The sequence below is a fragment of the Toxorhynchites rutilus genome, chromosome 2 (genome assembly GCF_029784135.1).
Source record: "Toxorhynchites rutilus septentrionalis strain SRP chromosome 2, ASM2978413v1, whole genome shotgun sequence".
NCBI lineage: Eukaryota > Metazoa > Arthropoda > Insecta > Diptera > Culicidae > Toxorhynchites > Toxorhynchites rutilus.
The window spans coordinates 315,334,046-315,361,692 of record NC_073745.1 but is presented as its reverse complement, the minus strand read 5'-3'; the positions used below and the strand labels follow the sequence as shown (position 1 = coordinate 315,361,692).

Genomic DNA, 27,647 nt, shown 5'->3' with positions numbered 1-27,647 from the left:
CATGATTATAAGATTTCAGGATTCACGTTTGATCAGATGCACTTCTATGTTTTTGGCCATTCAACCAAAATTAAAAGCCTGGTTGATGGTTGATTATTTAGGTTCTTTTTGATAATTCGGAATATTTGTAGGAATAGGAATGTTGTAGAAAAAAAATATATTTGATTCGTGAAATACAAGTAAGTAACAAAACCAATCTAATGCTCATATCATGTCGACGCCCATTACAAGGCATAATCAAATGACGGTAGATCTTTTAGCTGAACCTCCCTCCCCAGCATCCACCGTCCATCGGTCATTTTTGCTGCCATTTGTACTAACCGAAGGCACGACATGCGAATCGTACAGCAGCAGCAGCATCAGCAGCGTTTTAATCCGATTGAGATCATCGTGTAATCGAAAGAAGCCTGTACATACTTTCAGCAGTATGTGGTCCCGTACCTTTGCCTGGCAATGCGATGTGGACTTAGCGGCCGATAAAAAAAACGACAACCTGTAGCAGAACCCACGAGAGCGTAACAAACAGCCAATAGTAGATGAAGGAGAGTGAAATTAATAGTGTACGTAAGGTTCGTCTGACCCCTGGATTCCCTTTTTTCGACTTGGGCTGCTTCGCTGCTGCCTGAAAGTGAAAACATAAACAATCCACCCACTACTCAGAATGGTTATATTTATTTGCGCGACGCTATGTGTGGAATTGGCGGGGACAGTTTTAAGTTTTATTTTCGATGCGATTTTCGGGGCCAAAGCATTTGTGCACCGAGCAATAAGAATCAAGAGAATCAAAGGAATGCTTTATAATTTCTTATGAAATATTGATGAAACAAAACCATGTGAAAAGTATCCGGATCCCATACTTTGGGGTGATGACCTGCAATAAATACAACTCGAGATGTGCTGTTTACTTTTTTGTGGGAGATCAAAAAGAGTCCATACGATTGAAGGACGATATATTTTTTTTCTTCATGAGATAACGATTTGTGTGTTTAAACTATCATCTCAACCTAGCTTATGCAAAAAAAAACCCTTACACACTCTCACTACATAGAAGGGTAAGAAATTCCAGTTTGAAGGGGTTACTCATCATATGTAATTATAATTGCATGTCAATCAATCAAACATTCCTCCAATAGACTAGGAAATCATCCCTGACAGATTGTTTCTTTCTTTGCTCTATTGGTTGTTGTATAAAAGATTCCAATGTGTACGTATTCAGACATAATTTGACTGGTAATAAAGGTCACGATTCATGTAAATTTATATTGTACATGATATATAATGTCAAATCGCATATATTGATGTCGATAATATTGAGAATATTGAAAATCGGAGGCGATCTGGCGTAGAGGTAACATACGCTAGAGATTACGAGTTCAATTCTCACTCCCGACATTCTTCCGAAATGAAAGTAAAGTGATGAACCATCCAAAAGTGTTAAAAGTCACTTTAATACAGGAAAAATATATTGAAAATTGCATAACAAATGCGTGTACAAGTTGTTTCAAACGATGACAAATTTATGAAAAGTTGAAAACTTTTAACAGTTACAGTCGCAATTGTAATCTCCCGCTACAAATCATCATCATGATTTCCAACTTACCATAAAATGTGAATAACTTTTGTTTATAACCCGTTCAAAGAATGCCAATCTACAGTGTCGGACATAACATTAAGAACACTGTTCAAGCAAAAAATAAAGTGACAAAAATTTGAGAAAATATAATCCAATCCAGTGTGTCTATAATGTAAGTTGTAGCAACATTAACCTTCCCGGGCCCCAAAAACCCCTACATACAAATTTTTACGTCGATCAGTTCAGTAATTTTCTAGTCCATAAGAATCAGAAAAACAGAAAGACAGACATACATCACTCCATTTTTTTATAATAGGAGTACCCAATGAGGTACATATAGAGGTGGAGCAGTAGGCGAAGTGTATCTGTATTGGCAACCAAATTATCGTGTCGTAATTATTTGCATTCAATATGGAATGTATATGGAAGAAACAAAACAATGTTGAAAGTACTCACGGTTGCATGAAAATTTGAGCCAAAATTCTCATGAAATCATTCAACTGGTTGTTTTTTAACAGATGACAATTATATCGTGGCTTATTTCAATTATTCATGTGGTAAAAAAGTCAAGAGAGCAGTCGTATGCTTATTTCTCGAAAGCAGTAACATTTTCGGTGACATTTTGATTAACTGGCGATTATTATCTCACAACATACACACCGACACTGAGAACCTTCGAAACAGCAACTTCATAACGGTAAAATAATGAAACTTTGTTTGTTTCTATGAACGTGGGGGAGTGAAAATGCCACATGCAAATATCACTCATATCCGTCTTTTTCGACGTGATTTCACAAATATTCACTCCACGCTATCACATTAGCCTCATATTCAGCGAAAGCTCAACAAAAATGTACTTTTTTAATTGATAAATTACTTCCTGAAAATAGCATTTCCACATGGATGCGGTGGGCAGTAAAAGATAAACACAACGACTGACGTCACTATTTGCGAAATAGTTATGGCAGCGCATGCTATGTCGCTCGAAACTCGACCATTTTCATTACCTTTTTTCCAGGACATTGAGGAGTACCGGTAGGTTTTTAGTTTTTTTTTTTCAAAAATTAATGCTTTATTCTACAAAAATGATTACAAATTTAATATTCAAAGTATTGCCCATTGCTAGTCACAACTTTCTCCCATCTTTCTGGCAATTCACGCACCCATTTGCGAAAATAATCGGCCGGTTTGTCGGCTAATGTTTTTTACGCTTCAACTTTTTGACGTATACTGAAAAAGACGCGCAATGACAGTAGTTTTCTGCAATTTGATTCACTGGAATAATAATCAAGTTACGCCATCTGTTGTAAAAGCGAAGAAACTTACCGATACACCTAATATATAGATATTGGAATAATAGTTCTACCTCAATTAATGTACGCAAAACAGTCTCAGCTCTCCAAAAACCATATGAAAGTTAGGGTCACAAGAGTAATGTAAATGATGGAGTGGGTTAGTGAGATGGTTGCAACTCCATTAAAAAGTCACAGGAGGGTTGTGTCCGAGACACGACCGCATAGTTGACGTAGGATTCCGTTAGGCTATCTGTCGTTTTTTGATATGTTTGAAGAATTACATCGTTAAACTCTTTGATAATGGTTCGGTGGCCCTGAAAAGCGCCGTTTTGATTGGTTGTTGGGTATTGGTTGTTCGCTCCACCAGTTTTTACCGAGTGATGATGACAGAAGGATGGTAAACAGTCGTGCGTATCGGATAAATGATACCGAAGTGGAACGAGATATGATGGAAACCGACCTCTGGGATGCTAGTCGAGATGCCTCCTGTGATATGTATGGATGAAATAAAGAAAAACAAAACTCACCAATGTAATATAATATACTTACCAATACCGAACACAATTATCATTTTTTCTCATCAGTAAAAACATGATACTTTAATATAGAGAAAACATTTTTGAAATGGAAAAGGTAATTTTCTTTTATATTTTTCACTTTCTGAGTGTTTATTCAACCCAATGCGAATTTTAATTGGACTAACAACACCTAATACTATATTTATAGCATATGGTAAATCACTTTTTGTAATATTTCTTCACTTTTCCAATTTTTCCCGCCGTATGAACTTTCATTGGGTGAAAATGAACACAACAAAACAGACAGCTTAAACCAAACGACTCGTTCTCGAGCGGGAACACACCTTTATTTTTATTTATGAAAATAGAAATAAATCGTTTCATATATCAAGTCATTTTTAACACAACTGCTACCATATACAATTTTGCACTCTGAGGTCTGATGATCTGGTGGACCACTGCAGGGCACTAAACAAAGCCTTCTATGGTATGACTCTCAAAGATTTACGGCGTCTGGCCAACAACCTCCAGCACGAATTCAACCAAGTTGCAAAACTGGCAGGAAGAGATTGACATTATAGCTTCATGAGGAACCATCGTCTGTCTTTTCGAACCCCACAACAGTACAACGAAGCAACAGCGCTCCTATGCGAAGCGTTGGAATCCTCAGGACCAAAATCCAAAATGAGGAATAAAAATAAACAATTGCTTCAAAATAATTCAAGATGAATTTGAAATGAAAAATGTTTTTATTTTCACCATGCATTCGTGAGTATAGATTACGTACATAAAAATAATTTCTGTGGAAACTTGAGTGTTCGAAATGATTTAAATCAATATTTCAATTGTGGGTGGGACGAAGCTCGCCGGATTTTATCGAAAAAACTAGTACTCCCGATGACTTACGATAAGAATACGAATAAGACAATGGAAAGAAATCACAATGTCATTAAAAAATTAAAAATTAAAAATCAAGCAGCTTTATGATTTCATGTGTATTTTGCATAAAAATATCACGAAATCATTTTTGAAACATTCCTTTGTTTCTTCCTCATAAACTTCATAGTCAATGTGCCAATGACTTTTTATTGACTTTTTTTTTTGTTTACCGATTCACATACATTTCGTCTACCGTTCCACTCTCTTATATGTCTTAAATTCATTGATCATTTTCAGTTAGTCAGTTGAACTTCCGGTTAGAAGCTAATTTTGTTTTTTGTTCGGATCAAGCTGGTCGAAATGTCGCAACATTTTCCAAAGTGATGCCAAAAAGCCTGCATTAACTGTTGCAGAACGTGTTAGGCGGTACAGAAAACGGAAGCTAGGAGAAACGGTTTCATTGACATCTGAAGCTGCAGGCAAATCATTCGTCGTGCCACTCTTGAATGCACTAGTGTAAAGTGACCAGATAGTCAGAGGTCTAACGCGGGATACACAAAAAACAAAACTTTATATATATACGTTATGTGAACATAAACCATAGTTAAGCGAGTCTAAACTGGTCAGTATTATTTCTTTCTGAGTATCGGCACTCAGTTGTGATTTTTCGGTGGTTTAGATTTTGTTTAAGCCCGAAAATCACTCGCTCAATCAGAGCATTTAAGCCTGGCAAGCACGATTCAAATTCTACAATTTTCTTCAAATTACCGAATGGAATGCTCGAACATTCCAATTCATTTTTTATCGATTTCAGTGTTAACGTATGCATTCAAAAAAATGGACTAATTTTGGATGGCGATGAAAGATAATTTATAGGAACAAAATTTCTTTAAATCTTACGCTTATTAAGTCTACAACAAAAATAATTCAAGGCTATTGATTCGCAGCAGCAGCACTGTCAAGCAAAATAATGATTTTTCCATACTGCAAGCTCCACCCACAGCGAAGGAGTTGGACATCCTGAGGCACTCTGTGTCCGCCAGATATAGCCGAGCTGGTATTTACAATATCATCTCTTTGCCGTCCTTAACCCGGAAGATTGAAGCAACCGGCCAAACGGTGGAGAAGAATCTGGCCAAAATGGACATTTTTATGCGGAAACGTAAGACGAGACCGGCCGTAGCTGAGCAGCAGGCAATCCCCCAGAAGGAGTAGCTTGAGGTGCTGGTGAAAAACTTCTTTCCGGCGAAAGAAGTGAAAAACTTCTTTCCGTACTCATAAAGAAAGACTAGACGTACTTGATGCTAGAATTCAACGAATGGCAGGGGACCGGGTACTTTACGCTCCCCAGGTAAGCGATGACGTCGAATATATCATTCACATCAAGTTCTCGAAAAAGGTCCTTCTCTGACAGACGTGAAGGGAATGTCCAAGCCGCTCTTCTTTCGAGTCATATGATGAACGGGGAGATATATAGTACGGAGTGCTTGCCGGAGTTGGGAAGGTGATGTGGTATTCATGCCGAACCTGGGATCAGCCCATTATGCCAAAAGATCACTGGAGGATGGATCGGCTGGAGATACACCTTTTCGCGAAGACCACCAACCTTCCCAATATTCCCCAGCTGCGCCCGATAGAAAACTTTTGGGCGAATGGTCAAAATAGAGAGACAAGACGACTACCAAACCCACGAAAAGGTAAAATAACACGCCGATATACATCTTTTCATCGGCCATGGTTCAGGTTCCGACCAACTTCCGTAAGACCGCCCAGCGCTTCATTTACGATACTTCATCGAACAACTCGGTCTCTTCCTGTCGAGTATACACTAGTTCTTCCGGCTTATTTAAAACGTTAAGCCCTGACCGAGCTAGGGAACCAAAGGTGAACTTTTCGCCTGACTCACGTTGGTCCCTGCGGATAATTAGGGGACGTTTATAAAAATCATTTTCCAATTTTGTTGCTGTCGCTTCCAGTTGACACTCTCTAAACAAAAAGCCCAATGTCGGTGCGATGAAACCAGCTCAACGTATTAATTTTTGGTTGCATTAGAAGCGCTCTTGAACAGTCTGCTAAATAAAAGTTTTTTTTTGAGGTACATTCATTTAAGAAAATCAACATGATCAAATCAACATGAAATATATTGATATCGCGGGACACTTTCGTTTCTTTTGCCAAATGCGGGACGTTTCGCGGGACGGGATCTTACGCGGGACATTTTGTTGAAATGCGTGACTGTCCCGCGTAACGCGGGACGTCTAGTCAGTTTACACTAGTGGGAAATTAGATCATTCTGGACATAGAAGTTGTGAATGATACATCTTACCACTTCAATTGATATAACCAGTTCGAGGGATATCAATAGGGGAAATGCGGTTAAAATGAACAGGGTTGGTAAAATGAACCAGTGCTCAAACTTCGATAATGTAACTAAATACCAATTGATACTTCTTGGTTATCCTAATCTTAAAACATTTGAAGCTATTTAAAACACCCTGTTATGGATGAAATAAAACAGAAGTTTTTCTCACGGTAGCCATTCGGATGTAATTCTGCGCGCATCGTATTTAAGGAATTTCCCGTGTAATTTAAATTATTCGACCTTCGACCTTCGAGAAATCATCAGTTTTGACGGCTGTTCACATAGATGTAAACAGATATTTTGTTGATTTCAGTGAATAGTTCGTATTCGAAATTACTTTGTTGTTTGGGATAATGAGCCACCACTGGATGACAACTTACAATGTTATGTTTTCTAAAGGTGATATACCTTATCACACGTTATCCTTCAAGGCGTTAGATATTTCTTACTACGTTTTGTACGTATGAGAAAATTCTAATTGCTACTCTAGGTGAATAGGCCCAGATTATTTCATACATATACCTACTTTCTCAATAATGATTCAAACCAATGTTATATAATAAATCTAACCCATTTAGCAGAACATGTACAGGTGTTCACTTTACCACCACCAGGATATCATTTTAACCGCACGCTAAAAAATGTTCGATTTTACAACTTTTTTTTCTTTTAATGAAATATGTACTTTTTTTCTTTATTATAGTGATTTTCAACACATTTCGGCTGGTTCGTCACTTTCGGGAGTCGGGAGTGAGAATTGAACTTGTGATCTCTGCATGAGAGGTATGGATGTTACCGCTACGCCAGATCGCCTCCTCATGAAATATGTACTATTTTTTATAATAAAGCCGTTTGATATCTTGAACAACAATTAGTTCAGCTATAATATTCTCCGAAGAACGGAGATCGTAGTGGTATGTGGACGCTGTAAACGAGAATATTCCTTAGGGTGTTCATTTTAACCACTTTACTCCTACATATAACAAATAGCCCTTTTCAGGGCCACCATTTGAAGTTTCAAAAGAATTAAAATAACAAATTTTTGAACAATGTTAAAAAACATTTTAAAAGAACCATTGTTCAGAGCAATCACAGTCCTACGTCAAACTTACGTCCGTGCCTCTAGGCTCAGAACCTTCAACTTTTAAAGTAAACGGACTCTGAAATAAAGTCATTGGGCATAAGACGAAACACTAACCGTGAAAAATTTATTTTAGTCTCATCAACGCCCTAGATTAAAGAAGGAAGAAGAGTGCCAATTATCATCTTCTACTTGCCTAATAATTGTTGAGCTTTTAGAACATTTTATATTATATATTATTATTATGTTTATTTACAATGAAACCGTTACACTTAAAAAGTTTTTCATACGTTTTCTGTATCATTAGTATGTTTCTCTACAATGAACCAAACAACTATTTTTTACATTTTTACAATTGCAAATTCGCGTGAAAAACCCCATAAAGAAGCAGCGGTAAAAAAACGGCGTGAATAACCCTGGGTGTAATTTTTTTTCAGAATATTAAAAAAAAACGTTTTCTAGAAAAATGAATTTTGAATTTTAAAATAATTTTCTCGTTCCTATCATATTGTTTAAAAACTCAAAACGGTGTACTCAGTACACTCAAAACGGTGTACTCAAAAATCATTAATAGAAGTCTGGTAGAAAAAAAGTGTTGCACTGTGTAATTAATGCCCGCGGAACTGACACTAATTAGTTTTTCTTTTTCTTACTTTTTGTTTTCATAACAGCTTTGATTCAAAAATAATTAATTAGAAATGCGATTATTTACATTATTTATCATAGCAATACACCTTCTCTTGAGATAAATTTAATTTCCCGCTAATCGCAACATTCAGCTACAGAAATGCATCAAAAAAATTATTAGCATGGATGAAGCTAAACTTCAATCCATCTCTATAGTTTATCTAATCACTATAGCTACTACAAGCGTAGATAAATGATAATATAATTAAATGTAAAAGTGTATGGGGATTTCGGGAAATATGCCATTGTTGATTAGTATTGCAATAAAAGACTCTCATTTTCACAATCAATTGTTCATATGGTTTATTATTTGAAACAACCCGAAACAACTTCTACCCGAAATGTTATATATTGCAATTCAATCCCACAAATTGGCTGAGAGAACGACTGGACATTTTAATATAGAATGTTGTAGGGACATTAGATTCAAACTAGGATACACTAGGCTTTGCCTGATAAAATTAGTACGTATTTCAATATTAGTGTAGTAGAGTAGTGTTTCTAAAACACTACAAAGAAATAATTTCTAGTACTTATCAAAATCGATTTGGTGAATTTAAATATTTTTTTCATCGAAGCAAAAATTGAGCATTGTATAGATTTATTCACGTTTTCAAAACCTCCTATAGATTGGTTGTTAGATCATTATTTCATTCAATATTTATAATCGAAGGGTAATTTTCATTACAATCAAAGATCAGCAGTGACAGGTCTTACTGGAACATTTTATGAAGCAAATGAAAGCTAATTCATTAGATTCGTTTTTTTTTGTCACGGTCGTGTGTCTGCTCTTAAGCCACCACAGCAAGGAATCATACTTTATTTAACCATATAATAGTCCACACCAGGGTTTCTCAAAGACCACTTGGGGTCGATTTCGGTTTCTCAGGGGTCGACAGAAACGAAAATTGATTTTGCGGGTCGACGGGGCCTGAATTTAGACCCCTATAAAATAACATAAGTTCTTATTTGAAATATTTAAGATGCTCCTTGTGCTTGTGTTACATGAAGTTTTTTTTTCGAAAAAGCTATTCAACGGAAGAACATTGAGACTGATGGTGCACCATCAATGGTTGGTCGTCATCGTGATTTTACAGCTAACTCAAAGTTTCAATTGCGTAAGGCACTGGCCATTCGCTGCGTGATTCACAGATAGCATTTAGTAACAAAAGAATCTGAGCCCTAGATCGCATCAGTCTTTACTACATGTTATGAGTGCTATCAAAAATCTTCGAAGCAATTCTTTGAACACTCGGATATTTGCTCAACTGTATGAGAAAAACGAAAAAATCTTTACTCGGTTACTTCTACACGCTGGAGTTCGCTGACCACCAAGAGTCTCCCAAAAAGCAAGATTATCAGCTTGTTTGAATTTATGTCTCAGCTGCAGGGTGATGATTTCAACTTGATTGAAACAATATCAATAATATCGGCCCTTCTGACAAAACTTTCAAACCAAAATTTAAGCAGAAGAGAATATTCCCAGTTTCCGCATTTGTCAAAATTATCACAAAAGCTTCAAGACCAAGGATTTTACTAAAATGGATAATAAATCAGTACTATAACACATCCATGGAATGAGCCACGGTGATAATGCAAGAAAAGTTGATTATCATCAGCACAGATCAGGCAGGAGTACAACCAAAGTTGCTACTAGAATATATAGTTATAACGAAACATTGAAAAACAGTATCCTCCGATGTGAGACATTGCTAAAAAATATCTTCTCGTTTAACCATCATCATAAATTGTCGAAAAAAGCTTCATTATGGTTACAAACAACGCGAAACCGAAGGAACCGTTTGAAAATCAAAAAAAGCGGAGATTTAAGGCTTTAACTAACCAATATTGAACCGTATTTTGATATTTTGGTAGTTTGCAATTTGAATGTTTCTGTAGTTTGTGAGTAATTTGTATTAATAATTATTTATTATTCTTGATATTTACAAAAAGGTTATCTCTGTTTGTTGAATATGATGAGAAATTTTTTTTTCTGTATTATAGTGACTTTAAACACTTTTGGCTGGTTTGTCACATTACTTCCATTTTTTGGAAGAATGTCGGGAGTGTGAAATGGACTCTTGACCTTTTGCGCGAGACATGCGAATGTTACCACTACGTCAGATCGCGTCCGTGAGAAAATAATGTCAAATTTACTCATTTAACCAACTGCAATGTTTTCAAATTGATAATTATTCAGTAAGAAATAAAAAACTAAAGATAGGATTTTCAAAGAAATTTGGCTATGGGGGTCTAAGGTACGACTTGATTCTGGAAAAGGGGTCTCTTGCCCAAAACAGTTTGAGAACCCCTGGTCTACACTTTCTCTAAATAAATTTCAACGTCTAGTAAACCTGTTTATGAATTAATACGGAGCTTCTATGAATAATTTATAACGGTACTTGGTTTTAACAAAAGATTATTAGCGTGGAAAGCTAAGAGGATTTCGTCCAAGGGAAATTAATTTGGCCAAAAAGGGTTAATATTGTCTTAGCCCACAAATAATTTAAAAATCAGAGAAAACAGATTTTTTTTCTTTTCTGCCATTTTTGTGTAATGGACACAAATGGACAGACACACATCTAAGTGTAAGTAGAAGATCTAAAACTAGAACTTTAAGCTTTAAAATTATGTATGTTTTATCCCTATGCGCTCATGCACAATGTTTCAGTCTTTCTAAATTCATAAAAAAAAAATCGGTACCCACGAAGGTATTATAACACGAATATTCGGCGTGGAATTGCGCTTTAACATTTACATTATCGTTCGTTATCGTTCGCTAACTTGACCGGAAAATCAACCCATCAACACATCGAATTCTACTCGTTAACTGGGATGCAAAACAGCAGAAGCAATACTTCAAATTGAATATGACGCCTATTGATGATTCATTAATGGGTTGCAGCCCAGTTAACCCATGCCTTCTTGAAGATAAATCCAGTTAAAAAATAAAGTAGCGAATTATTTTTTATTATTTATTTCATTCCTTCGTTCAAACATCAATAGCCCCAACGATCAATTTAAAAAAACACCACCACACAAGATATTAATACGAAACCAATTGTATTGGAATAATTATCATCAAGTATGATAGACCATGAACCACAGAAAACAGACCAAACGTTTGCCACAATAACTATAATCCGCGCTGAAACCACCCAACCATTTCGCGAATAGTTCTGCCGATTAACGCACTTCTTGCATGCTCGCCAGAGTCATATTAATTGAAGCAACAAATCCGTACTAAAGGAGATTCATTACCGCAAAGCAGCTATAATTAACGATGGAATTCTCATTCATAGCACTAACCTGGATTCTCGACCAGCTTCACTGGAGTCTCCAGTAGTCTCAGCTTCTCCCGTGGGTCATCCAGCTCGAACATAAAGCTGCCGGCTGTGTGCGGCCCAAACGAGACGATGTGCAGTTTTTCTTCTGCACTGACAACTGAAAAAGATTATATTCTTTTTGATGCCGTTGAATGCCACCTGTTGCTACCTTGTGCCTTATGCTAGCGAATGGAGCATTTTCTAATTTGGCTCTACTGTATAATCACCAACCAACCAGCAATCACTAGCACGACATCGTTTTTCTTTTCCAGACTCGCTCCAACACCCGGCAGATTTTGTTCACGCCTCGCTAGTAGCAGTCATCAGAGGGAATTAGTTCAAAAGAGTCAGGACCCGCCGCCGGAAGTACAATTATCCACTCCACTGGGATGCAGTTATGGTGCGTATCCAACTATTTTGCGATGATTGTGCTCTCTGAATTGGCCGCAGCACGAAATCAACCGTGGAAAGAAGTGGAACGGAGAAACGCTTTATTTCCGACTTCCGGAACTTCACTCCTCTGCCATTGGCACACTCGGTCCACCCATTTCAACTTTGTCTTCTAGTTCACAGTCACAGAGGAAAGAAAGCCAGATCCAAAACTAAAATCAACAGGTTGAGTGCTTGTAAACTTGTGCCACACAAATTCTGATCTTGGTGACTTGACTTGGTCCGCTGGTGAACCACACTTTGCAACGTTCCTTGGAAAACTGGCAACGAATTTCCACGCCGTGTGTCCTTTTATAGCCTGTTGCCGCTGGCGAGATGCAACGGGGCCGAAGTTTTCGATCCTTCAACATCAAATATCTGCGCGCCTGTGTAACGCCTTCCTCTCGCCATCAGCGATGTTGAGGACCACGTGCTCGCCAAAGGGGGAGCGTTTATTTACTACGTGGAGACAGGACGCGATACGTTTCGTTTCAGCTGTGTGAGTGTTAAAAGCAAGAATTTCGATCTCGTAGTACGATGGAAACAATAAGATGATAATCTTTCATAATTTCACCGGCAATGGCTTCATTTCGGATGTATTTATGTGTAGTACTAATTTTATTCGTGATGTGCCCAAGTGAGTGAAGGGATGAAAACCGCGACATGCATTCACAAAATCGCTGAATCGGAATTCCATAACTCATAATCTAAAACTTTTCCCAGAATAAAAATCAATTATATTTCAACTATAGAGAGAAAAACTCTATTTTGTTTTGATTTAGTTTCACACCGCTCTAATCAGTGAAGTCAGTGTTTTTTTTTTTGGTAATCGTTCGTCAAATAATCTAATATTTTTCAGCTGTTTGTGTTTGCGGATAATCGTCTCAATACAGGATCTTTCAGATTGAACGCTAACGCAACAAATTTTAATAACTTCTACAGAAGTGAACCGGTTTTTAGTTTTAAGAAACGAAAATAAAGCTTGTTTTAGGACATTTTCCATGTGGCCACCCCTTTTTTGATAACGCGTTTTGAACGGTGGACAAAATTCTTCATGCACAACTCTAACATTACGACTTCGATGCTGTTGAAAATCCTAGTTATTTCTTCTTTAAGTTTCTCCAAATTTTGTGGCTTATTAACATAGCAACGATCCTTCACGTACCCCCAGATAAAGTAATCGACGACGAGAAATGTTGAAATTCTTACCATAACGGGTGTTAAATAAAAAATGAGAATTTTTTCAATCACATATAAAAAAAAATTATTTTTTTTCATCGATTTCAGTATTTTTTATTAATAACATAATGTATTTTCTTCAAAAAAATGTCAGTGAATGTGGTCTGCTGTTCGACGCAACTTTCTCGCGATGCTCTCACAAGAACGTTGTACGGCACTTACGTCCATTTTCCGGATACAATTCCGGATTCTTGTAGTCAGTTGCTTCGTGTCCTTGGCCCTCCAATTGTTTTTATACACTAGGACACTGAGTGAGCCAAAGAAATCCTCTATTGGGCGGCACTGGGGCAAGTTTGTTGGGTTACGATCTTTCGGCACGAACGGTATCTTTTTCTCCTCAAGATACGCCAGCGTCTTCTTGGCGTAATGGGAAGACGCCTTGTCCGGCCAGAAGACGTACTTCCCATCCGCGTGATGCTCGTTCAGGAACGACAGCAGGATTTTATCGAGGCACTTTTCTCGATAGATTTGTTGGTTGATTGCCAGACCGCTCGGCTTATACCAAGGCTTTAAAATGCCCCGGTCGGAAATGGCGATGTACAACATAACCTTTTTTTCAAACTTATGCTTGAACTTGTATTTCACTTCAGGCGGTGTGGATGACTTGTCGCTGGAGTAGTAATTATCATTTCCTGGAATATGCGTTTTGGACAGTGGAAAATAACTTTCGTCGTCCAGAACGAAAGACGTCCTGCGGTATGTTTTGGTCATCCACCGACTCTGTGATTTAACCGTCTCAATCTGCTCCTCCGTGTACTCCGGCGACCTCGTCTTATTCCGGCAGACGATTCCTTCCATCTTGAGGATCCGATTGATCAATACGTGGGAGCAGCCATATTTCCGACCTGCGTCACGCAGGCTGGTTGCGTCCTTGTTGTCAAACAGATTTTTTAACGATGTATTCCTCTGCTTCGTCATTATCGTCACCGGACGACCACTTCCGACCTTCCGCTCTACGTTCAGGGAACCCAGGATACGATATACCGTACTGACAGGTACATTTTCTTCCTTAAAATGTGCCACCGTGAACTTTTTTCCTTGCTGGAAATGCGTTTCGTAGAACCGTACAATGCGTTCGCGGAGCACGTGCTGTTTCGACTCCATCTTTGCTTTGACTAAATTCAAACTAGCAAAACCAAACACGCCTACTGTTTCTAGGGAGCCCAAAGAGCAATTTTCTTGGAGAAAGAAAATTTTACGCTCTTTATTTGAGTTACTGAAAGGTATTGAAAAAATTCTCATTTTTTTTAACACCCGTTAAAAGGACAAAGTTTCATTAAGGCTTCGGTTGCTCGAGTTATACGATTTCACTAAAAATACACGGTCTTGTAAATTGTACATCTTGACACTAGAAACCATCCGATGAGACAGAACGAGTAGCCGAATATTATCGTCCCGAAGTGGAGAATGCAGTGTTACCATCGACGAAGCGCAAAAAAATATTTATGAAGAGCTATTCGACTTTTTTGCGTGAGCGTTTAATCTGAAAGACCCTGTATAAAGTCTGCTTCATTTAATATTGGAACACAAACAATTGCGTGTAGTTCAGTCATTCATTAACGAATTCATAATTTGTTTTTCATACAAATGTAGCATTTTCTTTACTCTTTCCTAAAAAAAAATTAAAAAAATTATTCATTGCTGTTTCGAAGAAATTCTCGTACTTTTCCCGTAATACGGCACATTAGGCGGCGCACACCCTTTTCGTCCACCGTTTTGGCGATTTGATTCCACCAGTTCTTCATTTGAGTCATGTTCCTAACAAGTTTTCCCTTTGCCTTAAGCCTCCGCTTCGTGATTGCCCAGTATTTCTCTATCGGCCGGAACTGGGGGCAGTTTGGGGGGTTGAGGTCCTTCGGTATTACGCTGACCCCGTTCGTTGCGTACCATTCCATAACCGTTTTGCTGTAATGGCAGCTTGCGAGGTCCGGCCAAAACATTACTGGACGGTCGTGGGCACGAATAAACGGCAGAATCCGTTTCTGTAGGCACTCTTTTTTGTAGACTTCTGATGCCATTGTCTTGTCAGTGAGAAAGACTTTGGTTTTCTGTCCACAACTGCATATCCCCTGCCAAATCATGTACTTGCGGGCGAATTTATCCGCAAACACGAACTTAAATTTTGCAGGTACATCCCCCCGAGCCGTCGCCAAATAAAATTTTTGACCTGGGATTTGCCCAAAGTCCGCCTTCACGTAGGTCTCATCGTCCATCAGAATACATCCGTCGAACTTGGTCAGCACTTGGTCGTACAGCTTTCGAGCACGGATTCTGGCCACATTGTTCTGCTTCAGCGTCCGATTTGGCTGTTTGCTGGCTCGGAATGACCTTATTCCTTCCCGGAGACGAATTCGTCGCACCGTGCTGTGAGCGGCCTGGAACTTATTGGCCAAATCGCGGTCTGAAAGATTGGGATTCCTCTTGACGGCCTTGATGACTTTCCCACGCAGTTTCCGGTCGACAGTTCCACTCCGACCCTTCGAATGCGGCTTCCGAGCCGTCGTCAATGTTTCCTTGTACTGCTTGATAACACGCCATACGGTATTTCTGGGCATTTTAAGCGGTTTAGCTAGCTTAGATGCCGACAACAATGGATTTTCAAGAAAACTGTGCACAATTTTATCTCTCCGTTCGGCTTCCATGGCGGTTGTTTACAAAATGCTATCGTTTGGTGTTATGACATAAATACATGGTGAAAGGTAATGAATTTCCCGACACGTGGGTGAAAAAAGTTTCCGAATCCGTCCACTAGGAGCGCCACAATGAGCAAAAGAATTTGTTCCAATATTAAATGAAGCAGACTTTAATCGAATAATCGGTTAATAATAATAATGCTCTTTCAAGCTAAATGCTATTAATTTCATTTATCGTTATCAAACTTACTGTTTCGCTGCATCAAATTGTTCCTCTACTGTAGGCGAACAGAACTTTACTGAACAATACGCGAAAAGTTCACGATCGAAAAATTTTCATTTTTTGACAATCAAAGTGCTTACATCTACCAAGCAACAATAAGTTACATGACGAATTTACGCCGCAGTATCGGTGCTGATCATAAAATATTTACAATGCTATAATTGATCAGTTTCATAAGGACAAAATTCGTTGCGTGGGAATATACAAGATCTGGAGAAGGAATTCCATACCCTAATGGTGATTTTTACCCGTAAGAAAATAACAGTTTCAGAAAATGAGCATGTGCAGGATTGGTGGACGAAAATTTGATGTCTAAAAGGATTTGACGGTTCGCTCGCATTTTCGGCGTTTCGATGCCTAGAACAAAAATAAGCTTCGAATTCGGCTCAGCAACGATACGATGAACGCTATTTTGAGATCAAAAGATTTGAATAAACATAGTGGTTGTGTATAAGCATCATCAAACACATGAATGATTTGCAAATGTAAATGTAGTATTTGTAGTAAATAAATGAGTATTTTTTAATTCTAATACATATATTTTTTCTACAACGATTTTTTTCGATGGTACATATTTTGGAAGAAAAAGTACAGATGAGAAAGATTTTTTTTACCCTTCTGGTACAGATTAAAATGAAAAATGAAAATGAAAATTTAATTAAAATTTGTATTTATAAATTTTTTGTATTTAAAATTTGTATAGATATTAGGTGTACCGGTACGTTTCTTCGGTTTTACAACAGATGGCGTAACTTGATTATTATTCCAGTGAATTAAGGTTCAAGACATTCGTTAGAAAGCTACTGTCATTGCGCGTCTTTTTCAGTAGAGGAACTGGTACAAATTCGGTACCCCGTGGGAAATTTGGTACCCACCCGGATCTCCGGCGGTAATGTAAAACAACTGAAAAAGAGTTCAAAAGAGTTCAGAGAGCGCACTCTGGTGGTGAATAAAAAAAGTGTTCAAATAATGTAGTAACAAACGTCAGATGCCAAAAACCCAAAATTATCTGTGTTTTTTGAAAAAAAAAACAAGTTTTGTTGTTTTTGAAATCTTAAAAATTTTCTTTCGAAAAATCATTTAAAATCGAATAGTGAGCCGATTTTAAATATTAAAGCTGATGTCCTTCAATGAAATCGAGTAAGTGTTTCGAGATTTTAATCACAAATTTCATAGATTTCATTCCAAAGTGAAAATTCGGTATGCGGGTGTGTTGATGATACACTATGCTTAGTATTGCATGCCCATGCAGCGAAATTAAATTTCGCCCGATTTGGGGATAAAAACTTCTTGAAAAAACCGTTTTTTGTTCCTCTTTGTTTTGTAAAATTGCATGCTTTTTCGTCAGAGTTAATTTTCGTAAGATAGTGTACTTCACTTCTACTTTGTATGAAAATGTCAAAAAATACATTTTTCAGGACGATTCTTTTCAATTGAAAAAATAAAAAAATGAGGTGCCACATTTATACCCAGGCATCTCGGGTACTCGAATTTGAGTTGTTTCACTTCTATGCTCAAAGCTCCGAGCCAAATCAAGATTTTTGAAATCGGTTTGCGGGGAAATGTCCGCAATAGATCCCTTCATAAGCTGACGTAATATGAAGAAATTCCGAGCATTGGCCAAGAGCTAAGTCCAAAAAAAATGGGGTACCCAATTCGTACCAGTTCCTCTATATATCAAAAAGTTGAAGCGTAAGCAACATAGTTTTCTGCCACTTCGAATATGTCGAATTTCGTACCACTGAGTGTTTTTTTCGGGGAGTGTTACTTCATTAATTCAATATGAAGAGAAATGCTGCGGAAAGACATCGCATTTTGGTGGAAGTTTATGGTGACCATGCTCCAACTGAGCGAACGTGTCAGACGTGGTTTGCACGGTTTGAAAGTGGTAATTTCGACTTGGAAGACGAAAAACGTTCCGGACCGTCAAAAACGTTTGAAGATGAAGAATTGGAGGCTTTACTATATCAAGATCCGTCACAAACGCAACAAGAACTTGCAGATACACTTGGAGTAGCTCAGCAAACCATATCCGATCGTTTGAAAGCAATGGAAATGATCCGAAAGATAGGACATTGGATGTCGTATGAATTGAAGTCACGAGAAGTCGAACACTGTTTTTTCGCGTGTGAACAACGGCAAAAAAGAAAGGGTTTTTTTGAATCGAATCGTTACTGGCAATGAAAAGTTACCCCGGCCATGCATCAACATCGACGGCCGCGCGGAATATTCACGGCCAGAAGGTTATGCTGTCTATTTGGTGGGACCAGCTGAGTGTGGTGTACTATGAGCTGCTAAAACCGAATGAAACCATTACGGAGGACTTCTACCGATGACAATTGATGCATTTGAGCCGTGCACTGAAGGAAAAACGGTCACAATACGGGCAAAGACACGATAAAGTTATCTTGCAGCACGACAATGCTCGGCCGCATGCCGCGAAACCAGTCAAAACATACTTGGAAACGCTGGAATGGAAGGTCCTATCCCACCCGCCGTTTTCTCCAGACATTGCTCCATCCGATTACTACCTTTTTCGATTGATGCAACATGGCCTGGTTGACCAGCATTTCTCCAATTTTGATGAAGTCAAAAATTGGATCGATTCGTGGTTAGCCGACAAACCGGCCGATTATTTCCGCAAAGGGATCCGTGAATTGCCAGAAACATGGGAAAAAGTTGTGACTAGCGATGGGCAATACTTTGAATATTAAATTTGTAACCATTTTTGCAGAATAAAGCATTAATTTTGAAGAAAACGGAAAAACTTACCGGTACTTCTATTATTTTGGACTCTGTGAAATTTTATCCTATGTAGGAATTGATGTAATGAAATGATAATCTGATCCACCGTTGAGTTATACTATAGTCTGTAAATCTTGTGCAAGTGATCCTCTGTTTCCATCGCCACTTGTGGGAATCCGTTGGTCGGGAGACAAACTTAATATAAATCTAAAAATTGAAACAATTTTTTTTGCTCTGTCGGATGGCACCCTTTTAGACTTAATATCTTTCGCTGGTTTCGAATCGACCTCATAACTCCAAACAGTATACTAATCTTCTCATCTAAAATATTCCAATGGGAACAAGTTGATAACGTGCATACTGAATTTGAAAGGAGAAAACCAATTTTGGAATTTTCTATATTGTCTATTATTGTATGTTATTACATAGAATACTGATGGGAACCAGGAACACATTAATCACAGACAAGCCTTCTTGCTTCCAGCCAACACATCTTCCACTATTTGTGCGAAATCAGCAATGCTTTCGGTATAAAAATCCGGTACCTTTCCACTGTCTCGCAAAGACTCCAGATCAGCTTTACTGGTACCTCCGGTCAACACAAGCAGTGTCTGGAACCCTGTAATCTTCCCGAAAGCCACATCCTGATCAATCATGTCGCCAACAAACAACACTCGCCGGGCATCCCCCACCGAGTACTGCATCTTCAACTGCTCCCCCAACAGGTGGCTCGGTTTCCCGAGAACTGTGGCCTTTCTCCCGGTGGCTTTCTCCAGAAGTTCCACATAACGTCCCGGTCCGAAAAAGCTGTAACTGGATGACACAGACATTTTGTTGTCGACGGCACCGGCAATGAATAAACACTCAGAGTCTGCTCTAAGGTATTGTTCGGCCTTCATCAGTTTAGGATTGTTACAATTGTAATCGTAGTCTACTATCACTGCTTTCGCCGGTTTTGTATTGGCGATCGCTTGCATAACTTCACGAAACGTCTCCGGCAGAGGTTCCTTAGGCTGGAACAAATCACATTGTAAACGCTATTTTACATACAGCAGATTTTGAATACCCCGGTGAACACTTCATATCCTGCTTCTCGAAGAATTGCCAAGAAGGGTGCTGATACTATTGCATAAATCGGTCCCTGGAAGTTGATTGACTTCAGGTACCTGACAACACTAACGGCCGGATGAATCACATCGTCTACATTTGCTTCTGGAGATAAGTTGCGCAATCGCTCCATGTAATCTGTAGTTTCTCGGACGCTATTGTTCGACACACAAACGATATTTTTTCCATGAGTTTTCAACGCTTTGAATGCATCCCCAATTCCATCGATCGGACCCAGGACTCTCCATATTACACCTGCAATCAACGGAGCTTCAATAAGAATCTTTATGAATTATCACTAATGTCACCATCGCAGTCCGTTAGAACGTAATCAAACGAATCGAGGAAGCGTTTCTTATCTTCTGCACACAAATCGAGCAGTCGCTTAGACATGATGTTACCTCTACTCAGCGCCTCAACCAACTGGACAAATTTCGCGCACCCTTATCGCTGCGATGCCACAATTGCTCAGATAACAATGATTATTATAAAATGAATCTTGTGTACTTAGTATACTCAATTGGTCTTAGTGAATGGTATCGACAGCATTGTTCAGAATATTCATATTCATACTACGACTCTATCCAACTAAGGCAATTCTTAATAATTCTTAATTCTCGCAAGACAAACCCCCAGCCAATGACAAGAAACGCAAGCCTGGGTCCCTTTTCCCTTCACGCTTTATGAAATTTGTGCATGAAGCCTAAGGATTTGATTTGTTATCACTCCTATCATTCGCAGTCTCGCTTGGTCATCGAACTCCACGTAGCGCTTCAATAAACTAGTTAAGCTCACGCACTCTTATCACATCGGTGCCAAAATTACTCACATAACATTGTTTAGTAAACAACATAAAATGTATGTAGCCTAATATATTTAAATTGTTAATTATGTCGACTGTTGCTGTTGATGTTGTTTTTTATTATTGTAATGCGAATTTTCAGCTCAAGTTACAAGAAATATGTGTTTAGGTGGTTTACGTTCATTTGCACAAAAGATACCAATAAGCGAGTTTTTGTTGTAGTTGTAGTAACCCACGATCTAGTACTTCGCTATGCCCAGCAACCCTAGTTACAGGTTTGCTTAGTAGCAACCACTTTGTTTAGCTGTAGTAAACGAGCAATAAAACTTTTCATTAGTTCTCCAGTGCACAACCAGAACACACGCGTTTATTTCCAACTCTCAAGAAGTTATGGGCCCAGAATTGGCCAAAAATTAGAAAATTTTTCGAAGTTTGATAAGTTCGTGCAAGTCCAAAGATTATTCCGAGGGATGATTCGAATTCCAGTTCTCAAGGCGGCGGAAACAACACTGGCAATCCGAGACAGACAGGTGAAGGTGACGGGCCAACTGCAAGCGGCGGTGTGCGGTCAGCAGCTGTTGTTCGGAATTTTGGAAGCGCAGTATCGTTACCGGCCATGGAGAAGCTGAAAGGACGGCAGAATTATGCTTCGTGGGCGTTTTCTATGAAGATGGCACTTATACGCGAAGGTACATGGCGTGCAGTAAAACCGTTGGAGGATGCGGCGGTCGATCCGGATATGAGTGATCGGGCTCTTGCGACTATCTGTTTGAGCATCGAGAAGCACAACTTTAGTTTGGTCAAGAACGCTGAAACCGCTAAACAGGCATGGGACAAACTCCAAAAAGCATTCCAAGACGATGGACTAATCCGGCGATTCGGTCTGCTCGTTAAGTTGACGACGATCAAGCTGGAAGAGAGCGATTCTGTTGAAGATTACGTTGACCAGCTGGTGACGACGGCAGATGATTTGAGGGAGATCGGATTTGAGGTTAACGATCAATGGTTGGCGTCATTGCTGTTGAAAGGATTGCCCGAATACTACAATCCAATGATTATGGGTCTTCAAGCATCGGGCATTAAGCTGACAGCGGATGTAGTGAAAACGAAGATCATACAGGACGTCAAATGGCCATTGAAGAGTTCCGGCAGCGAAGGCGCACTTTACTCCAAGCAGAAAACGAAGCGAAAGAAAGGTGATGCAGAGAATAAGAGTGGAAACTGTTTTAACTGCAACCAACCGGGGCATTTTGCTGTAAATTGTCCCCAGAAGTCGAAAGCAAGTTCGTCGAAGCCTAAAGGTAAAGCTCTGTGCGTTTCGTTGGCTACGGGGACCGGACAACAAGAAGATTGGTATTTTGACTCCGGCGCAACATTGCATATGACGCGGTCGGAAGAAGGTTTCACCAAGCAAATGGACTGGGTTCATTCAATTGACACTGCCAGTAGTCAAAGAATCCAATCTGTAGCGAGAGGAGCAGTGAAGCTTGAACTAGAAGAAGGGTCGATTGAGGTCAAAAACGTTTGGATGGTTCCGGACCTGACGACGAATCTTTTATCTATCAGTAAGATTTGTGCAAATTATATGACCGTACTATTCAAGAAGGATGGATGTGAAGTTCGTGACGAGGATGGAGACATTGTAGTTACCGGCGTTCAAAGCAATGGAATGTACAAGTTAAATACTAAGAAATCGGAAACAGCGTTCCTGGTGGACAATTCAAACTTGTGGCACCGAAGGCTAGGACATTTGAATCAGCAGTATATGAACAAGCTTTCTACGATGGTCGACGGAATACCACTAAAACTTGCAGCCGTAGCAGATTGTGTAGCATGCGCTCAGGGTAAGCACTCTAGAAGTTCCTTCAACTCAAGCTCTTCACGTTCGGACAACCTGTTGGATCTGGTCCATTCCGACGTATGCGAACCGGTTGAAATTTCATCGATGGGTGGAAGTCGATACTTCGTGACTTTTGTCGACGATGCCAGTCACAAGGTCTTTGTGTATTTCATCGAGTCCAAGAGTCAAGTTAAAGAAGTGTTCGAAAAGTTCAAGGCACTTGCTGAACGACAAACTGGACGAAAATTGAAGGTTCTGCGGACGGATAATGGAACAGAGAATATCAATTCCACGATGAAGAAGAGCATCGAACGAGATGGGGTGATTCATCAAACAAGTTGCCCCTACACACCTGAGCAGAATGGGAAAGCAGAGCGGATGAATAGGACGCTTGTGGAAAAGGCGAGGACAATGTTGAACGACGTCGGGCTACCAAAGAAGTTTTGGGCGGAAGCTGTATAAACTGCAGCGTATTTGGTGAACAGATCTCCGACTCATGTACTGGAAACAACCCCAGAAGAAGCGTGGAATAAGAAGAAACCAGACATGAAACATTTACGGGTTTTTGGATCTCGAGTAATGGTGCACTGTGCGAAGCAGAAGCGACAAAAGTTCGATCCAAAGTCTGTCGAAGGTATTTTCGTTGGTTATGCAGAGAATTCCAAAGGTTTCCGAGTATACGTTCAAGAGAAGGACGAGGTCATCATTAGTCGAGATGTAGCGTTCATCAATGAGGATCAAGCCGTACATTCGAGGGATGCAAGTGGACTGCAACAACCTGTGGAGTTCGTCGAGTTACTTGTGTGGCCAGAAGCGAATGATCAGCAATTGATTGAAGCTACTACTGTTCAACGTCCTGTACAGCCCATTCAAGAAGATAATCCTATCATGGAAAATCCTATGGAGGAAATTGTCGAGCCAGAAAATGCGCTTCCACCGCAATCTGATAGATCCGCTAACGAGCAACATGGATTTAGGCGCAGCGGTCGGGAGCGCCATCCCCCAGGTACTCCGATTACATGTGTTTTAGTTCAGTCACTGGTCCAGATAATTCCACAGAACCAGCCCCAATGACTTCCATGATGACAGATGATCCCAGCAGCTACTCCGATGCTATCAAACGATCCAATCGAGCACAGTGGATAACTGCTATGGAGGAGGAGATTCGAGCGTTTGCTAAAAATGAAACCTGGGAGCTGACTGATCTGCCAGAGGGACGAAAGGCAATAAAGAACAAATGGATCTACAAAACCAAGAGAGGACCTGATGGAAAGATGGAGCGATTCAAGGCAAGACTGGTCGTGAAAGGCTGTTCCCAACGTTACGGAGTCGATTTTTATGAAGTTTACTCCCCCGTCGTACGCTATTCGACTATTCGTTTTCTGGTTTCACTGGCGGCCCAACACGACCTGGATATTGACCAAATGGATGATGTTACCGCTTTCCTTCAAGGGAAGCTAGCTGATGAAATTATCTTCATGGAGCAGCCTGAAGCTTTTGACCAAGATCCAACGAAAGTATGCCGTTTGAAGAAAGCGTTATACGGTTTGAAGCAGTCCAGCCGTGTATGGAATCATTAACTGGATGAGGTGCTACGTGAATTCGGACTGCAGCGTTCTTCATTGGATACCTGCCTGTATTTCAAGATTGATGATGACAAGATGATTTTCGTGACAATTTACGTCGACGATTTTCTAATATTTACAACCGACCCTAATCTGAAGAAGAAGCTGAAATCTTTTCTGCAGAGCCGCTTCAAAATGAAAGATATGGGAGAGGCAAAATTTTGTCTTGGACTGAAGATTACACGTGACCGGCAGAATGGGAAGATTTGGCTCGATCAACAGCAGTACGTGCAAGATGACCTCAAACGGTTCAACTTGGCGAACTGCAACCCTGTTTCTACTCCGGTTGATCCAGGTGTGAAGCGCGACAAATCAATGTGTCCATCCGATCAAGAAGAGGTGCAAAGTATGCAGTCCATCCCTTACAAAGCAGCGGTGGGTTCGTTAACGTACATCACTCAAGGAACCAGACCCGACATATCGTTTACTGTGAATATGGTGAGCAAGTTCAGCAGCAACCCTGGACGACGTCATTGGGAGGCAGTTAAAAGAATCATGCGTTACCTCAAGGGCACTTCAAGCAATCGTCTCGAGTATTCTGCAGCTGGCAATCCTCAGTTCATTGGCTATACGGATGTGGATTGGGGTGAGATTAAGAAAACCGGAAGTCCACTACTGGTTATATCTTCAAGAAGATGGGAGGAGCCATATCGTGGAACTGCAAACGCCAGGATATTGTAGCACTTTCCACCTGTGAAGCAGAATACGTCGCCTTATCAAGGACAACGCAAGAAGCGCTCTGGTGGCAGCAGATGCTGGGAGAAATCAACGGAAATCAACCAGTACCAATTTTGTGCGACAACCAGTCAGCAATATGCCTAGCGAAGAATCAAGGTTACAATCCACGTACGAAGCATATCTCTATCCGGTATCATTTCGTTCGTGATGCACTGAACCGTGGTGACATTACCCTGGATTATGTTTCCACCAAGCAACAGCCAGCGGACGGTTTTACCAAACCACTGACGAAGCAGATTCATGATGAATTCAAGAAGCTACTTGGCATCGTAGGTTAAGGAGGAGTGTTGTAGTTGTAGTAACCCACGATCTAGTACATCGCTATGCCCAGCAACCCTAGTTACAGGTTTGCTTAGTAGCAACCACTTTGTTTAGCTGTAGTCAACGAGCAATAAAACTTTTCATTAGTTCTCCAGTGCACAACCAGGACACACGCGTTTATTTCCAACTCTCAAGAGTTTTCTATACGGCAACCAAGAAAACCTGGGATCAGTCCCTGACCCAGATGTCGTAGAGACTTAAATGAGTTCTAAGTAAAATATTTACTACTCACAGTGTTTGTAAGGAGCCATCCAACATATACGTTAACTGAGATCATTCTGACTTCATATCGATATGTGTTCATTATTCAACAACGAGAAACAACTTCTTCACCTTCGCGAAATTGTTGGGTATGATCCTCAATATTTCCAAGACTAGTGCAATATATGCAGCATATGTGTAATAATGCAGCATATGTTTCGAAATAACACCGCCTTAAACCTTTTTGACCGGCCTCAAACGTTTCTCAAACTTCCATCGGCATTTCATCTAAAATTCGAAGGATCACTGAACTGGGTCGAATAAGACACCTCTTGCTCCTTTATCTTCGACTACATGTATGACGAAGTATATCAAGTAATCCATGAGATTTAGATCTGGGCCATTCATCTTTGGTCAAGTATTCGGTTATTTGCTTGATAGTTCTCGAGCTATGCAGAAATGTGTCTCATTTGTATGACAGCCACCCCCTTAGAGAGGGGGTGATGAGTGTCGAACCATCATAGAAATATTTCTTGCCCCCTAAAACTCGAGAAAGGAATAGTCCGATATGAGCTGTCTTTCATTTTATTGTATTTTCTGTGTCAAATATGTATTCCAAATAACGGAAAACATGTGAGGGGTTTAGAATGAAAGGGGTGTAAGTGGTTTGAACGATTTCTCTACATCGACTTTCTCTTTTGGTCATAACTTAGCAGCAAATACATTCCCAGCTGTATTTGACAATGCGGAAGATAGGTCAGAACCTCATCTATTGGATTTTATAGCAAACTCAACTTGGAACGTTTTTGCAGTTGAGTTATTAACTGAAGAAAAAGTTGATGAAGAGAAATCGATCATGTGCTAAAACTATTCGATGCATGATCGGTCATTGATATGGAATTTCACGAAGTAACCAACATAAAAGTTCCAAATTTGAGGTTTATTTGTTAGAATTAATCACTCAGTTTATTTCCAATAAAATAATGCTACCGACTATATGCAAGTCTATATGCAATGCCGATTTTCCCAAGCTCCTTGATTTTGAGGTCTGTATTAGGGAACACATTTCGGTGGCGACAAAAGTTCCCCCAACTTGCATGTACTGTAATTTACATTTAATGCGACATGCCGAAGCACCACTCAGTGTCACATTGGAGTCGATTTTGACCAGTAATTGGACATTGGCGATGAGAGTGGTACAGTGTCGACTTTCCATGTGGGGCCATAATTTGGGCCCCGAACTCTATGTTTACAAAAATGTCCAACTAGAGATTTTTTTTTGTCCCATTTATTTATTTCAGGCTCATTGACATTTTAGCTGTAACAGAGCCGAATTTTAATCGTGTACATGTCACATATTTATCATATCTATAATTAGCACATTACACAGTTGCCATTTTTCGGCGTTAGAGTATTCCCTTCTATACCATTCCATATGGTACACACATTTACACAGTAGCAGCCATTTAGGCGTAAGAGTTTTCTATCTGTTCTTCCATTATCCAGTTAGACCGGACAGCGGAGACAGTTGATTGATCATTGTTGAGTTATTTATAGAACAGCAGCCCGATGTGTCTTGCAGAGCAGAGCAGTTGTATGGATGAATCGATCATATTTCGACCGTGGATCGATCTCCATCGCTGATGATTGTTGCGTGGACGTAGTTATTCTGTAACAACACAAAGATGGTCAATGAGGGCCCTGAGTTTCTAACTCACGATCGATCGCTTACTAAGCGAACGCGCAACCAATGTGGCTACGGAGACCCCCATCCAACTAGAGATAAAAATGTTCAATTAAACGTGTCGCATTTCAAGTCTGTCCATTTAGCAAAATGTCGTATTAAATGTAAATTACTGTATTATCTGAATAACCATAACGCCATAGCAACAATCTAAATAACTTCAGTCCCAGGGATGGCGGTGAGTGCCTCATGTAACTCAAGTGAGAACCAACAACACGG

General features: G+C 39.6%; 2 protein-coding genes across 4 annotated transcripts in view; both read right to left on the bottom strand.

Moving 5' to 3' along the window:
• The window catches only part of LOC129767896 (sodium-dependent dopamine transporter), a 69,537-nt gene extending 57,116 nt beyond the window's left edge, over positions 1–12,421 (bottom strand). The window contains exons 1-2 of the mRNA XM_055769157.1: positions 11,891–12,421; positions 11,705–11,839 (exon numbers count right to left, since the gene is read on the bottom strand). Of these exons, the coding sequence (XP_055625132.1) occupies positions 11,705–11,777 (73 nt within the window). The 5' untranslated portion in view covers positions 11,778–11,839; positions 11,891–12,421. The remainder of the gene's footprint in view (positions 1–11,704; positions 11,840–11,890) is intronic.
• Positions 12,422–17,184: 4,763 nt separating this feature from the next.
• Positions 17,185–21,140, bottom strand: LOC129767534 (uncharacterized). 3 transcript variants are annotated; one of them, XM_055768535.1, is made up of 4 exons: positions 20,466–20,978; positions 20,117–20,412; positions 19,476–20,063; positions 17,185–19,410 (listed from the first exon to the last, which is right to left on the bottom strand). In XM_055768535.1, the coding sequence occupies exons 1-3, from the start codon at positions 20,548–20,550 to the stop codon at positions 19,509–19,511; spliced, it is 936 nt and encodes a 311-aa protein (XP_055624510.1). In that variant the 5' UTR covers positions 20,551–20,978; the 3' UTR covers positions 17,185–19,410; positions 19,476–19,508. The 3 variants fall into 3 exon arrangements, with proteins under 3 accessions (XP_055624510.1, XP_055624511.1, XP_055624509.1); XM_055768536.1 differs by lacking the exon at positions 20,466–20,978 and adding an exon at positions 20,987–21,140 and having other exon boundaries at positions 17,185–20,063; XM_055768534.1 differs by having other exon boundaries at positions 17,185–20,063.
• Between the last annotated feature and the right edge of the window lie 6,507 nt (positions 21,141–27,647).

Coding starts and splice junctions, on each gene's coding strand:
- LOC129767534 (XM_055768534.1), bottom strand. CDS start 20,550: ATGTCTAAGCGACTGCTCGATTTGTGTGCAGAAGATAAGAAACGCTTC. Junction 20,413..20,465: donor CGTTCTAACGGACTGCGATG/GTGACATTAGTG, acceptor CGTTGATTGCAG/GTGTAATATGGAGAGTCCTG. Junction 20,064..20,116: donor GATATGAAGTGTTCACCGGG/GTATTCAAAATC, acceptor GATTTGTTCCAG/CCTAAGGAACCTCTGCCGGA.